The sequence below is a fragment of the Harpia harpyja genome, chromosome Z, assembly GCF_026419915.1.
Source record: "Harpia harpyja isolate bHarHar1 chromosome Z, bHarHar1 primary haplotype, whole genome shotgun sequence".
Classification (NCBI taxonomy): Eukaryota; Metazoa; Chordata; class Aves; order Accipitriformes; family Accipitridae; genus Harpia; species Harpia harpyja.
Window position 1 is genome coordinate 103,379,067 of NC_068969.1, and position 13,976 is coordinate 103,393,042.

The 13,976-nt window shown below is 37.9% G+C and overlaps 1 protein-coding gene across 2 annotated transcripts in view; it reads right to left on the bottom strand.

Moving 5' to 3' along the window:
• Positions 1-4,400: 4,400 nt before the first annotated feature.
• Positions 4,401-13,976, bottom strand: part of SLC1A3 (solute carrier family 1 member 3) — a 70,101-nt gene continuing 60,525 nt past the window's right edge. For both annotated transcript variants that reach the window (XM_052778318.1, XM_052778319.1), the window contains exons 7-10: positions 12,615-12,848; positions 9,812-10,006; positions 8,231-8,365; positions 4,401-6,962 (exon numbers count right to left, since the gene is read on the bottom strand). In XM_052778318.1, coding sequence (XP_052634278.1) covers positions 6,758-6,962; positions 8,231-8,365; positions 9,812-10,006; positions 12,615-12,848 — 769 coding nt within the window. In that variant the 3' untranslated portion in view covers positions 4,401-6,757. The remainder of the gene's footprint in view (positions 6,963-8,230; positions 8,366-9,811; positions 10,007-12,614; positions 12,849-13,976) is intronic.

A 13,976-nucleotide genomic window follows, 5' to 3' on the forward strand; every position in this document is an offset into this window, starting at 1 on the left:
ATTTTGAGGCAAATTGTCAGCCCGCCAGGAGGAAGCACAAGGAATGAAAGTGCAGTGGTCATGCTTTGTACTGTGAAGGGCTCTGTACCTTGTTGGCAGGTTAGAGCAGTTGAGTCGGGGAACTGACCTGGGCCAGACTCTGTCTTAGGAGAAAGAAAACTTCAAAAGTTTTATATGTTCTTCTCTTCATCAGATATACCAAATGCTCTTTGGCCATAGCTGACAGCCTGGGTGGTACTTTTTCAGTTAGGTGTTAATCAACGGTTCCTGTAGAAAGACTAACATTTGGCCTGACTCTCAAGTCCCTTCAAAATGCATTATGTCAATGTACTGTCTGTATGTGTCAACAGGGACAAGGTTTTGCAGGTATAGATTCCAAGTGTGCAAATCTAGAATTTTCATAGCACCTTGGGGGATGTCAGATTGCCAAGAGAAATCCCCTCCAAAGAGAAAAAATTGAGACTGGAAGAGAGATTAATAACGGTGTGTTATTAATTATGCCACTGTGTTAGTAAATTAGCCCATACACCATCACTCCCCCAGTATCTAACAGACTGTTTCAGGAACTGTGGCACACATTTTCCCCAAGACAACTTCATCTTGCCTGAGAGATGCTCAGATAAAGCTCAGACAAACAAACACGCACACGTGAAAGGATCAACATAAGAATGAATGCCTTCAGAGCTGAACTTCTTTAAGGCTGTGCTGAACATGGGATAAGAAGAATGAGTATATTCTTTATGTGAATAAATTGAATTATAATAATAGCATTCTGCAGCTGAAGCAAACTTTAAGTGTTGTGCTCAACTGTTCATCAGAGGATTTAACTTAATTTTTTTAATTGGAGGGAAAATGTCACTTGTAAAAACCATTTGCCACACGGTGGCAGCACAATCCGTTGAGACAAAAATTTTGGCTGTCATTGCTGGGAAACGCGTTGCAGTTTTTAGGAGGCTGATTGTTACAGAGCCACAGTACATCTGAAAACGAAGCGCTGGCAGCATCTGAATAGCTCTTTTGCACTGTGGAGGCTAAGTGGCAGAGTGGGTTAGTACCGTAGTCTTTTTCTTCTGGAGACTCTGCCTTACATCCTGGCTTAGCCTGTAAATGAAAGCAAGTTGGGTGGTCTCATCCCAGTCCCCATTTGTGTATATCACAAAACCACCAGGCAATTTGGCATGGCCAGGAGTTGCTGCCTGGGAGAGGAGTGGGATTTGAATAGGAGAGGAACTGCAGGTCATGAGCAAGGTGAACCGGCAGATCTGTGAAGGGAGGTTTGCATAGCACCTGCTCAGACCAGACAACAGTCACCATCTGTCATTGGTACTAATTTTATTCTGAATATATTTGCACTGTAGTTTATTCTCTGGGTGTGAAATCCAAGTCAGATCTTTATTTTATCCTTCTCCCTATTGCTATTCATGGGAGTTTTGCCAGTGAAAGGAGCCAGCAAGCACCACAGGATTTGGCCACTTTTTATGTACGATTACAACGAACAAATTAATTTAAGTTTTGTTTTGAAGAGAAGGTAGTATAAATTCTTAAATACATCTTAAGTATCTACAGCACAGGAGATAATAGTAAAAAGGTACTATGCACTAGGGGCAAATCCTCAGGGTTTAGATGTCGCACAAGACATGACCTCGGTGTGTGTGTCAGCTCCGTTGTATGTGCTCTCCACAATCTCGATTTCTCTGGAAACAACTCTGGTGCTAGGGCAATGCTATTGTCCCCATTTTACTGGTCGGGAACCAAAACACAGAAAGGCTCAGTTGTGTCTAGGTTTATGAAGGAGACCAGTAATACTATTGAGACCTGAATCTGGATTTATGAAGACCTGCTGCAGTGGAGTTCTTGGAGGAGAAGCTGTAAAAATGAAGAGTAAAGCCAGGAGAGAAAGTGGGATAGGTGGAGAGAGGAATATGGTCCTGCAGAAAACAGGAAACTGGTTGAGGCACCGAAAAAACCCACGATGCAGGAAATGAACACAAGTTTAGGAGTGAGCGCAATAGTAACAGTGGTGGAAAAATATCAAGAAAGAGTTGGTTTTTATAATTTTTATCAAATATCAGACTTTTTAAAAGCTCTTAAAAAGCCAATAGTACAATGAAGAAAAAAATCTAAGCAATCAGGAAAAGCAGAAAAATGTGCAATGTCTGGAGAAAGGAAGTTGTAAAGAGCGAAGAAAAAGCAGTAATATAAAAATATACTGCTGAAAAATGCAGTTTTGAAGCAAATACTTGTGAAGCTGTGCCAACTTCTGTAAACACAATTGACTTTAAAGTGAGAAGATATTATAGAAAAGTTGAAATATTTCATTTTGACATTTTCCTAGAAAAATGGTTGAATGTTTTATTTCTGAGTTACAGTTCATTTTACAGCTGAGTTTGTTTTAATTTAAAATAGAGTAAAAGTTGTTCAGAAATGAGATAGGATGTTTCAAGAAGTGGAGAATGAAGCATTTCATTATACCTGAAAGAGAATCTTTTTTTTTTTTAAGCAATAAAAAATCGTTTCATGATGCCCTGGAAGAATTATTCTCCTCAGTTTTTCAGTTCTCTCACTGAAGTGAAAAATCAATTATTTGTGCAGCCCTAGTTGTGTAATGAGGCATGTTGAAGAAAAACTTTGGTTAGATATGCAAGTGCTCCTGTACTAAATTTTGGAATTTTTAGATCCCTCTGGGTATCTTAGAGACATCTGAGGAGCCAGGTGGGGGGAGAGGGGAAAGGAAAGGGCTCACCATGCAGGATTATATCATCTGACTACAGCCCTTTGTTATCAGAAGGAGTCTTCCTGCCTCACTGATGTTGCAAGTCTGGGTTTTCAGTTTGGCATAGAGGTGTACAAGTCTTTCTCCATCTTGCTAGAGTCTTTCTCCATCTTACTCCATGCTTCCTGGGTAAGCCGATCTCTTCAGAAAGATCAAACAGAAACCCAGACAGGAGGGATATATCAGTTCATCCCAGATTTTTTATCTTGTTCTGGGAAATGGTTGATCACACTCAAAGCAAGCTGATCACACACTGTTGATCACAACTAGCACAACTAGTAAACTGTTTATCACGCTAGAAGAAAGATACATACTTCTGTACCATTTTCATTGTAACTTTATTAAACCAAGCACGTGTTACAGGGTTAGTTGAAAAAAAAATGCCCTAAATTTCTTATCAGTTCTGCCTGTGTTGGAAGACAAATGTCACTTGTGCAAATTCAGTCCTTCAGAAGGGAAGACAGAGATACTTTCCTGTGCTAGTAGTGGATTTTCCACATGCATGATCACTTTGCTTTATACTGGCCACACAGTGTTAGAGAGACATAAATTCTTGCCTAAGAATGGCATGGCTGTTTTGTACCCCAACTTCCAAATGAAAACACTGCTGAAAAATTACGGAATACCAGAGATTTTTTTTCTGCATGGGGGCACAGAGGAGTAAGCAAGGCCACTGTGCCAGTAATATCTCCAAGTGATACACTAACCCTCTTTCTTTAGCTCTTCCTATCATGATAGTAACTCTAGAAACACAAAGACACTTACCTGGGTTGAGTGAATGAATGTGTAGATAACTAGAAAAAAAACTGGGAAAAGTTACGCTCATGCATGTATTCTCTGAATTTTTTTTTACAAAATTGGTTGCATTATATATTGTCTTGACTCAAAATACCACAGACAAATTCACAGAGGTCATTGTCCAGTGGTTTGTTGGTGTATGTTTGGGAAGGCAGGACTTCTCCCTGCTGCCTCCAGCTCTTCCAACCAACACAACTACCCAGATGAAAGTGATTCAGCTCATGTCTTTTATACCTTTCCCAGTCCTTCTGACAAGACATTCACTTCCATTAGATGATAACTGCTATTTGAAGTTGTTGCTGAATGAACCCTGACACCATCACAAACCACTTCTGTGAGAAAAACAGTGGCTTGTCTAGGATGGCTGTAATGTTATGATGCTGTAATACCCCAGTCAATAGGGATTTTGGACCATCTAATTATACATCCAAAATGAACTGGCAGCTTTGCAGTAGCTGAATCAATGAAAATGTAAATACTTGCTTTTTTAGCGTTTTGCAGATATCAATATGAATTTATATACTTGAATTTGAATGAACTTAAGTAGGATGAACATTGGTCCTTTTTATTTTTAATGTTCCTCCCTCCCCTCCTTTACTTATTTATTTTTGATCATGAAACTGTAAGCAGGTATTTGAAGTGAGGAAGCCCTGCTATATCAAAGCCCTGCTGTATGAAATGGCCTGGAATTCCTGAAATCCCATATTATGAGTGTCAGCTCTAAGTTCTGGAATTCCTGAAATCCCATATTATGAGTGTCAGCTCTAAGTTTGTGCGAAGCTTCTATTACAGACCCTTTGAAAGAAATTCTACATCACAAAAAAAGCAGTAATGTAAAACTATTTTTATTGAAAATACATCTACAAAGTAATGTTTCTCAATCCACTCCAGGTGCATACCAATGCAGAACCAGTGAGGGATGGGGAAGGGAATCTTTCTATAATACCTGATTTCCATAAGAAACAAAGTTAGTATAAAAAAAGATCACATTCTTTGTGACACAATTCATTTTTCTCAGCTGATGTCATAGAAAGACAGCCATTTACATTGTCTTTGCAATGTATTTCCAAACAAAATCTTAACAGAAAATTAAATTGTTACACCATAAAATCTACAGTTAATGTTTATACACACATTCTGAATACAGTATCTATATAAAAATATCTCTAATTACATATCAAAAAATGCCTGTCTGTATCCTAGATTTGCATTCTGTTAGCAAAAAATCCCCCCATATTTGTTTCTTTCAGTCAGAGATTCGTTTAGAGCTTTGTTGGTTTGACTGCTCAATACTCTGTATTAAACCCTGCTCATTTCATTCACTGGAGAGTTCCTGCTTGTATTGTCTGGGTTACTGAGCTGGAGAAGATGGGGCAGAGTTTTCAGTCCTAAAAAACCAGTCTTGCCTGGGAAAAGATTTGCCTTCAACCAGCATGCTGACTTTTTCACTACAGTTACTTGTACACCATATTTATATTTTCTAGTGACAGAAGCAACCTATGGAATGGTTTTTGAGTGGCAGCTGGGACATTGCAAGAGAATCCTTCATTCATCAGAATTTTTTGGTAGGGAGAGGGAGAAAGAAGGCAACCAAACATTTTAATAAAAAAGATCACTCAACACTATTGTGCCTGTTGATTAATATTTTTTTTGTTCCCTCAACTGTAACTACTTTATAAAAGTTTCCAGTTTAACCTCTATAATAATAAACAAATTAAAAATACATAATTTATATTTCTAGAAAAGGGTTTCATCAGGGAATAATCTTGAAATGAACAAATAATGCCACAGGATTACAAGTGCATTGTCTCCCTTTTTTCATTCTTTCCTTACATATTCCCTGAAAGAAACCTACAATATTGCGCTTTAAAATCCTTTCTAATTAAAATTTCAACATTTATTATAATATTTACTATTTTGCAATTTATATATTTTTCCTAGTAAAAAGTAAAAAAGCACCCATTAGTTTTACTTTCTAAAGTGTTATTTTTTCTTTTTGAGATGCTACTGATAAACACACAAGGATTTTGAAATTTCGTATTGAGATAGGGAGCATTCTTCTCCAGATTGAAAATTGTAAATCCAGCTAATAGCTCTATAACTTATCAGTGGGATGACCAAGCATTTGGGAGGTTTCCAATCAGAAAAACCCAGGGATTCAGATTTAGAATCCAGTCCCTTTAGGATTTGAGCATCTCACCCTTCTGCACCTTCTGCAGAAAGCTGGTGCTGCCTTCTATTCTTATTATTGCTTATTAAGTAGATAATTGGCATACCTAGAGCATGCTATGTTTTTTTTTCCAAACAGAGATAAAGACACATTTTCTGTCCCAGAGTCAATACAGCCTTGGGCCTTGCTCCTATGAACACTGACACACATAAATTGTTCAACTGGGTTTTCATGTTGAAATTAAGGGGGCAAATCCAGATTGGAGGTACATACATACATACGTAAATATTTGCAAGTCAGTGGGAGCTGACTAGGCTAAGCTTTTTTCAATATCAGCTGAGGCTAATGTGAAAAACTGTCTAGATAAAATAACTTAGAAATATTTCAACTCAGCTGATAAAAGTGCTAATTTGGGGTATTTTTTTTTTAATTTATGTTTTCCCCCTTTTTATCCTTTTAATTAATGTCTTTCTCTTTATTGTCCTGCTAGTATTTGAACAACGATATAACAGTAGAGAAAAAAATCAGATAAAACCCCAAAAATCCTGTTAATTAACTTAGCTGGATGCAGTTATCAAGTTAGAAGTATTGATTGTGTGTTTATAGAAGTTAGGAAATTTGCAACAGGTATTTAAAAAAATAAAACCATTTTCAGGCTCTGTTATCTGTTTTGCCCTCCAGTTCACACACACACAAAAAAAAAGTTTCACAGGACTGAGTAACATATGAGTAACATATACACTGATTTTTGTTTTTATTTGAGAATCTCTCTTTTTTTTGTCCTCAGTTAGCACATGTGTAGCAGGACCAGTATTGTGGCCTGTTAATTTTTTCTAAGTGGGAAGCCAACATATACTGTGATCACTGCTCATTTGGAATATATTTTCATTAACTGTTTCCAGTGCTAGCATAAAGGGAAAAATCAAGGAATAAGTGAACTTGGTGAATTCAAGATATTAATGGCTGGAAAAAGTGCGTGTTTTCCACACTTGTGTTGGACTCATGCTTTCTTTACCCTACATCTTGGTTTCACTATCTAATGGTTTCTCACTCTCATTTTCTTGTGAGATCAGTTGGTATGGTTTCTTCATTTCATTCTCCTCTATCACAGAATTACCCATTTCAGCATCCCTGTTCTTCAGCTCATGCCGTGATAAATGTTCAACAATTCCTGCTCCAATGGAGTCTCCCAAGACATTGGTAGTGGTACGGAGACGATCCCTAAGGAGAAACAGTAAGTCAGCTTTGATTTCACCACTTGTTCAGGGAAACATGCAGACTAGCTGTTAAAATGGCCTTTAAAAATCTATTAGATGATTCAGCTATTTTATATACATTCATTTATCTGAACTGTTAATGCCATGATTTCTTCTATAGAAATTAACAAATATACTAGGACTTGGAGTCACAAAATGTGTTAATACTCTTGGCAACTTCACAGCAAGAAACAGTTGTGTGATGACGACAGCAAAGGGAGCACATCATAGCAGATGCTTCTTGGAGGGATTTCTATACACTGGTGGTTTGAGTTTATATCCTCTGAACATGTAAGCCAATGAGAATCTACCTTGTTAGGGTCATTTCTGTCATGACTGTAAACTATAGTCAGTAATTTAGTGTGGAATTGTGCTGAAATAATTCAAATTAAACTACAACAATTCAGCCCTCTTAGTGGGCTCTGCCCAAAAGATGTAGAAAGCAGCTTGATGAGGAGTGACTGGCACTGTTACTCGATAAGCATCCACCTACATAAGGCTGTGGGCATGTGGATAGATAATCATTTGAAGACATTATGTTCTCATAACAACACAGGCAACTTCTTGCAGGGATCACTTGAGAAGACTGAAGGGTAAAACCCTCTGGAAACTATAACTAATAAGCATTAGGTGAAATAAAGGTCGGAGGAAACCTGTCTTGATTTAGCTCCTAGACCTAAGGGATTTCCCCGTATACCTACAGGTGTCAGTCTTCTACAGACAGAGGCATGGAAAAACTGAGGGGCAATACATTGTGGTAGCTGGATAAGAGAGTTACACAACTGTTTTTCATTTCTGTGTCCATGGGGTAGGCTTATGAACCTTTCCCAGATTAGATAGTCAGCAGGCCTCCAATGTGAGTCAGGTCTGAACCAGCTCTGACCCTGATTAATGGAAAGGTTTTCATTGCCATCCTACAAAAAATAGAAGACTAAAGCAATTCTTTGCTGATTTAATTACAGTGTGTCTGAAATTTTTCTTAGTACCCTAAGGATCCAGGTTTCTAAGTAACCCTTTCACATGCAAGAGGAACCATCATTAAGTAACACTCCTCACCATCTGCTCTAAGAAAATACCTTAATCACAAGAAATAGTGATTCTTTTTAACACTTCCTCCCAACTGCCTTCCACAGCAAAAGAAGTACACCACTGACTGGATATTGCCAGAATGTCCCTGGTTATTGCACTTCTAAATATGGTCTAAGCCCTTAGTGACTCCATAAAAATACTTACAAGAACCAGTCCACTGCAATGATAAGAGTGATATCATCTGTAGGCAAACCTACTGATGTAAGCACAATGACCATTGTGACCAGTCCAGCTTGAGGAATGCCTGCAGCCCCAATACTGGCAGCTGTAGCTGTGATGCTGTGCAAAGAGATGGCAAGAGCAATTAATTGACTTCCGTAATAAACTCTCCTTATCATCTGGCAAACATTAAAACCAGGTTTGAAGCAAGAATGCATTTGATCAGTAGTAAATAAAAAGATGAGAACAGCCCCTTATCTTAACACTGCATAGCTTCAGGGGAGTGTGGATCTTAATCCAAAATGTTTACACTAAACCTTTATTCAGAACCCTTGAAACATGATTTTGTTAGGCTGTAAATCCCCTACTAGATGCTAAGGGCCAGACAAAAACACAGCTACATGCCCACACCCATTGAACAAACTCACTCCACAAGCTCGAACATGTTAAAAGAAAAACTGAGGAGGTAATTTTGTCCTGGCAGATCTAATGCAAGAATTTTTATTCTCTGTCCATCTCACTATAACTTCATGCCAGGTGAAGTAACTGTCCTCCAGCAGTTGGCATTCTGCCATCAGAGAAGAGAAAGCTGCCAGAAACCCTGAGTCATACAGTCTAGTAACTTGATAGAAATTTGCTTGTTCACACCTGGTTTAGGAAGAATTTGTTTTGTCAGGTGATTTGGCAGGGAGCAGCTCTAGTACTAATGAATGTGAAACTATTGCCTCGGAGTGTGAAGGCAGAGTTTTGCCTTCTCTTGATGAATATTGAATTAAGCTGGCAGTTTTTATGGAGAGAATCACTTCTCCTTGAAAATCTTCTACATTCCCAGTGCACTATATCTGAACTTCCAGTGTTCCTGAGTGATAAATAAGTCTCTCTTCGTCCTACAGTGTCCCTCTCTCCCCTTGCTGACCTTCTTTCTTCTGCACATGTACCCATCACCCTTATCTCTTAAACTGTTTGATTAACATAATGAAATTAATGCAGATCAGTTATCATCGAGTGCTACTCAGTGGGTTGTTTGCTGTTCCATTTCAAACATGAAGGCTTGTGTGCTTGAAAACATACCTATCTTCTCCACCTCTATCAGCTGGTGTGTAATAAAAGGTATTACTTGCTCCTTACACAGCTTGCTCTGTATCCTGAGACCATCAGGACTAGGAAAACACTACCTCTCCTAGCTTTAGCACTGTGACACTTTTGTGCTACTGCTTTTTACATGCATTATAAACTACCTGGTATTGATTGTAAGCCTATAGCTCCCAACAGCTGCATGAGTTCTTAAGAAAGAAAATTTAAAAGTCATTTAAAAATGTTCTTGTTTACTTTACTAAGTGCAGTGATAAGTGTGTCATGTTACAGTTTTTTAAAGGTTTACCTAATGGACAATATGTACTGGGGGGGCTCTTTTGTGGAGAAGATGTAAATCATTACAGTTATTCAGCTACTGTAGCAGTTCTTGTTTTTAGCTTTAGACACTCTTGTTTAATCCTGCATATAACAGCAAGAAGGAGTCATTGCAAAGGTGCTTTTATTAGATGTAGGTAATAATGGCTTCTGTACCTGATTGTGATAATCTGCCCAAAGTTCAGATCAAAGTTGTTAACTTGTGCAATGAAAATTGCAGCCAAAGCCTCATATAAAGCAGTTCCATCCATATTAATTGTAGCACCAACTGGCAGTACAAATCTTGTAACTCGTTTGTCCACTCCATTTATTTCTTCTAGACACTTAAATGTAACAGGTAGTGTTGCAGAACTGAAACAAAAAGAAAGAATGTAATACATGATATAAATTCTACAAAGAGGGAATGAAAAGTGTCACGCCTTGTGATGACAGGAGACATTATTCTGTCTGTCTTAATTTTTATGTGATGTAGCAAAATATTTTTTTTAAAAATGCAAGCACTGAATTTAAACAATTCTAATGATGGAGTACCTCATAATGCTCTTGGAAACTTTTTCCAATGGTTAATTACTGTCACGCTCTACCTAGTCCCTAGTCTGAATGTGTCTAACTTCACTATTTTGTTACAAGATTCTTCTGCTAGGCAGACGAGTCTATTTAAAAAATTCCTGCTTTGCATTTTTTATGTCTTGAAGTTATGATTGAATCATCCCTAAGCATTGCTTTTCTGAAGTTATACAAATCAGGCTATTCAAGCCTTCAGTAAACAGCATGTTTTCTCTTATTTGCTGGTTCCCCTGGAAAGGGCATTTTGATGGGTAGTTACATTACTTTACCACTTGTGGGTTAACACCAGTAGGCAGCTAAGCACCACACAGCCACTTGCTTACTTGCCCCTACACCTTGAGTGGGACAGGCAAAGAGGAAAGGAACAGTAAAAGCAAGAAAACGCAGGGGTTGAGATTAAAAAAAAAAAAAAAGTTTAATAAGTGAAGGATAAGTGGAAGAAGAGAGAAAGAAAACAAGACAAGTGATGCTAAAGCAATCACTCACTACCTCCCACAGGTAGACCAGTGCCCAGCCAGTTTCTGAGTAAAAGATGGCTAGCCTCCCTAAAATAGCATTTTCCCTTTGTATTGCTGAGCATGATGTATGTGGCATGGAATATCTCTTTGGTTAGTTCGGGTCATCTGCCTGGTTGTGTGCCCTCCTAACCTATTGCGCACCCCTCAATCTACTCACCGTGGGGGCAGAGCGAGAAACAGAGAAGACCTTGACACCGTGCAAATACTGTTCGGCGATAGCTAGAACACCAGTGTGTGATCAGTGTTGTTTTGGTCACAAATCTAAAACATGGCACCAGACAAGCTGCTACAAAGAAAGTTAACTCTGTCCCAGCCAGGCCCTGTACACCACTTAATCTTGTTCCCCTGCTGCTACATCCAAATATGATATGAATGGAAATTTCATTTAAAGACCAACCCAACTGAGCATTTTGGCTTCATATGCTACAGGAGTGCCCATTCAGCCCACATGATGCCAAGTTCGTTTCCAGAGACACTGTCTTAGAAGGAAGGGTAAGGTGGCCATTTTATAAGAGCTGCCTGGGCTCTTTGTTATTAAAAAAGGTATATCTACATCTGATTACACCAAAGTAAAGAGGTTTTTCAAGACGCAGCAATTCAGATTAGTCTGTCTCAGTGACCTCTTCATTGCTAACTACTTAACAGACATTCATGTCTTTGAGAACTTTACTAATATTGACAAAATAAAATACTACTAAAATATAAAATAAAGAAGGGCTGTGGATGATTGTGCTAGAAAAATCTCTTTGATGACAGTCAATTTTAAATAGCTATTAAATACACTCACTGTATAGTATGCTCTCTTACATCAGTCTAGGTTCTTACTGAGAATCTTGAGCAGTGCCAAGTGGAATGTCTTACAGAAGCTGGAACATACCCTCTTAACAGTATGACTGTTACCTACTGGAGTTGTAGCTTCATTTTATTTTCTCTTAAACTATATTGACTGGCATTAGTTTTATTATCTTCTTTTAAAAATAATTCTTAATCAAATTCCCTTTTAGGCATTCCACAAACTTGCAATGATCGACATCCAAATGTCAAATGTGAAATTAGTAATTGTTCCTCTCTACCCATTAACATACTGTCATAATTTTTCTAAGTCCTTAAGAGCTTTTTCAGTGATACAAAACTTAATTGGATTCTACAGTAATGATCACAATAGCTTCTCATCCAGATCTTCAAAATAATCCCAAACACCAGAGACTTGAATTTAGTAATATAGAATGTCTGACTTAAAACATTTGTCTGTAGGAGACAAGTTTAAAATCTATTAAAATGAAAGGTGTTTTATGGAAAGTCATATGGTATAGAAATGTATATTTAATTACAATAATGTTTCATCATAGATGAAAACAGGTTTTTTATTCATATGATGTACCTATAACTTCATCAACAAAGAGCAAAAGTGACATTTCTGTTGCAGGTTGTATATCCATCACTGGCTATCAGGATTTTGAGCACACAACATCAGCTGCCAATAAGGAGTCTCAAGCTCTCTCAGAATCTTCTCTGAACTTTCCTATTGCTGCTCCATTTTGTCATGCATATCCTTTGCCAGCTGCATTCTTTACCAGTAAGCCATTACAAACTACTTAAAAAACTCAAACACTAAGGGTAATCAAAGCCACAAGGGTTCCAGCCATACAGTCTGCATCACCAAACAGATTCATTTAATCTCTGTTCAGGGATTCTTATAGAAAACAGAGTTCAAGTCAATATAATGATAATTATCTCTGTTGAAGAGCAGCGGAACTGAAATAAAGTGCCCAAGTGAATACTTGCATACAGAGTTAACCAATTAATGAGGCAAATTTGTTTCTCAAACCGGTAATATTATTAAAAAAATATGGCCTTAAAATATTGTATTATACCTGGAAGATGTTCCCAAAGCTGTGACTAATGCCTGGATTAAGCCTCCAATAAATACCCAAGGGTTCTTACGAGTGATCAGGAAGTAGAGAAGAGGTAGGACAATGACAGCATGAATTAGCAAACCGATGATAACTGTTACAGTATACATGGCAAGCTGACCACCGATCACACCCATATCTTCCATCTCAACAATTTTTCCAGCAATCAAGAAAAGGATTCCAAGTGGAGCATACCTGCAAATAAGAAATCATATCAGTATTGTACTGAACAAAGCAGAAATTCACTCCCCCATCCATACCTTTTGTGTTTATATGCATGCATGAATGTAGGATTTCACTGTTAGGATGACTGTAATTATTCAGAAGCAGCTCAAGGGTTCAACACTTTAACTCTTAACAGTTCAAACCACAGCAGTGAATGTTTCTGATGGGCTCCATTGGATTCAGGATCTGTTAAGGATGTATAGCATGCCTTTCAGACATGCAGGGAGATGATCTCCCTTTGGAATTAAGTGTCATTTAAATGCTAGTTTAGCCAATTCTGTTACAATTCTATCTGTATGAACGAAGGCTCAACTGACATAGCTGTAGACTGTGCCAAGTACCCAGTGCTATTATCTCACCAGTGCTGTTTCCCATGTTGCTGGGGAATGAACCCAGAGAGAAGGCTGATAATTTTAATGATTTCAAGCTGCTTCTGGCCATGGCCCGTTTTATCCAGTGGGGCACTGGATAAATATTTTAGCATGAAGCCACCTGTATGACAGAGGTTAGCTGCATTGTGGGGCAGCAGCAAAGGTGGTATGATCTGCTTTTTCCTATCGGTAAGCACAGCTGCAGATGAAGAAAGAGCTAGTGCTGAGCATAAAACTCTAACATAATTCTGCTGCAGCTGGACTTCTGGTGCAACCTTATTTCTATAAATGTCCATTTGTCTTTTCACACTAAGTTACCGCAGAACAAAATTTATCCAGCATATCTCCACTGCACTTTAAGCCATCAAATCCATGTAGAAATTTCTCAGAAGTAACAATTCTTATCCACTGCTTTATCATCAGAATTTTAGTTACTGGGAAAAATATACTTATTTTTAGTTTTGTATCTAGTACTGCAACATATAGGTGTGTGTTTTTGGATAGGCTTTTGGTGTTGATTTGTTTGTTTGTTTGTTTTCTGTAGTAAAGAAGGCAACAAGACACAATTTCTTTCATAATTAACCTTCTACCTGACAAATAATGAATATTCATTGCTGAAAAGTCTTCATACCTAAAGTTTGAGGGAAAAGTTACTGGTTTTATTTACCTACTGAACACAATAAAGCAAGCAGGAAAATTATGTGTATGTGCAAGTGCAGCTACAATG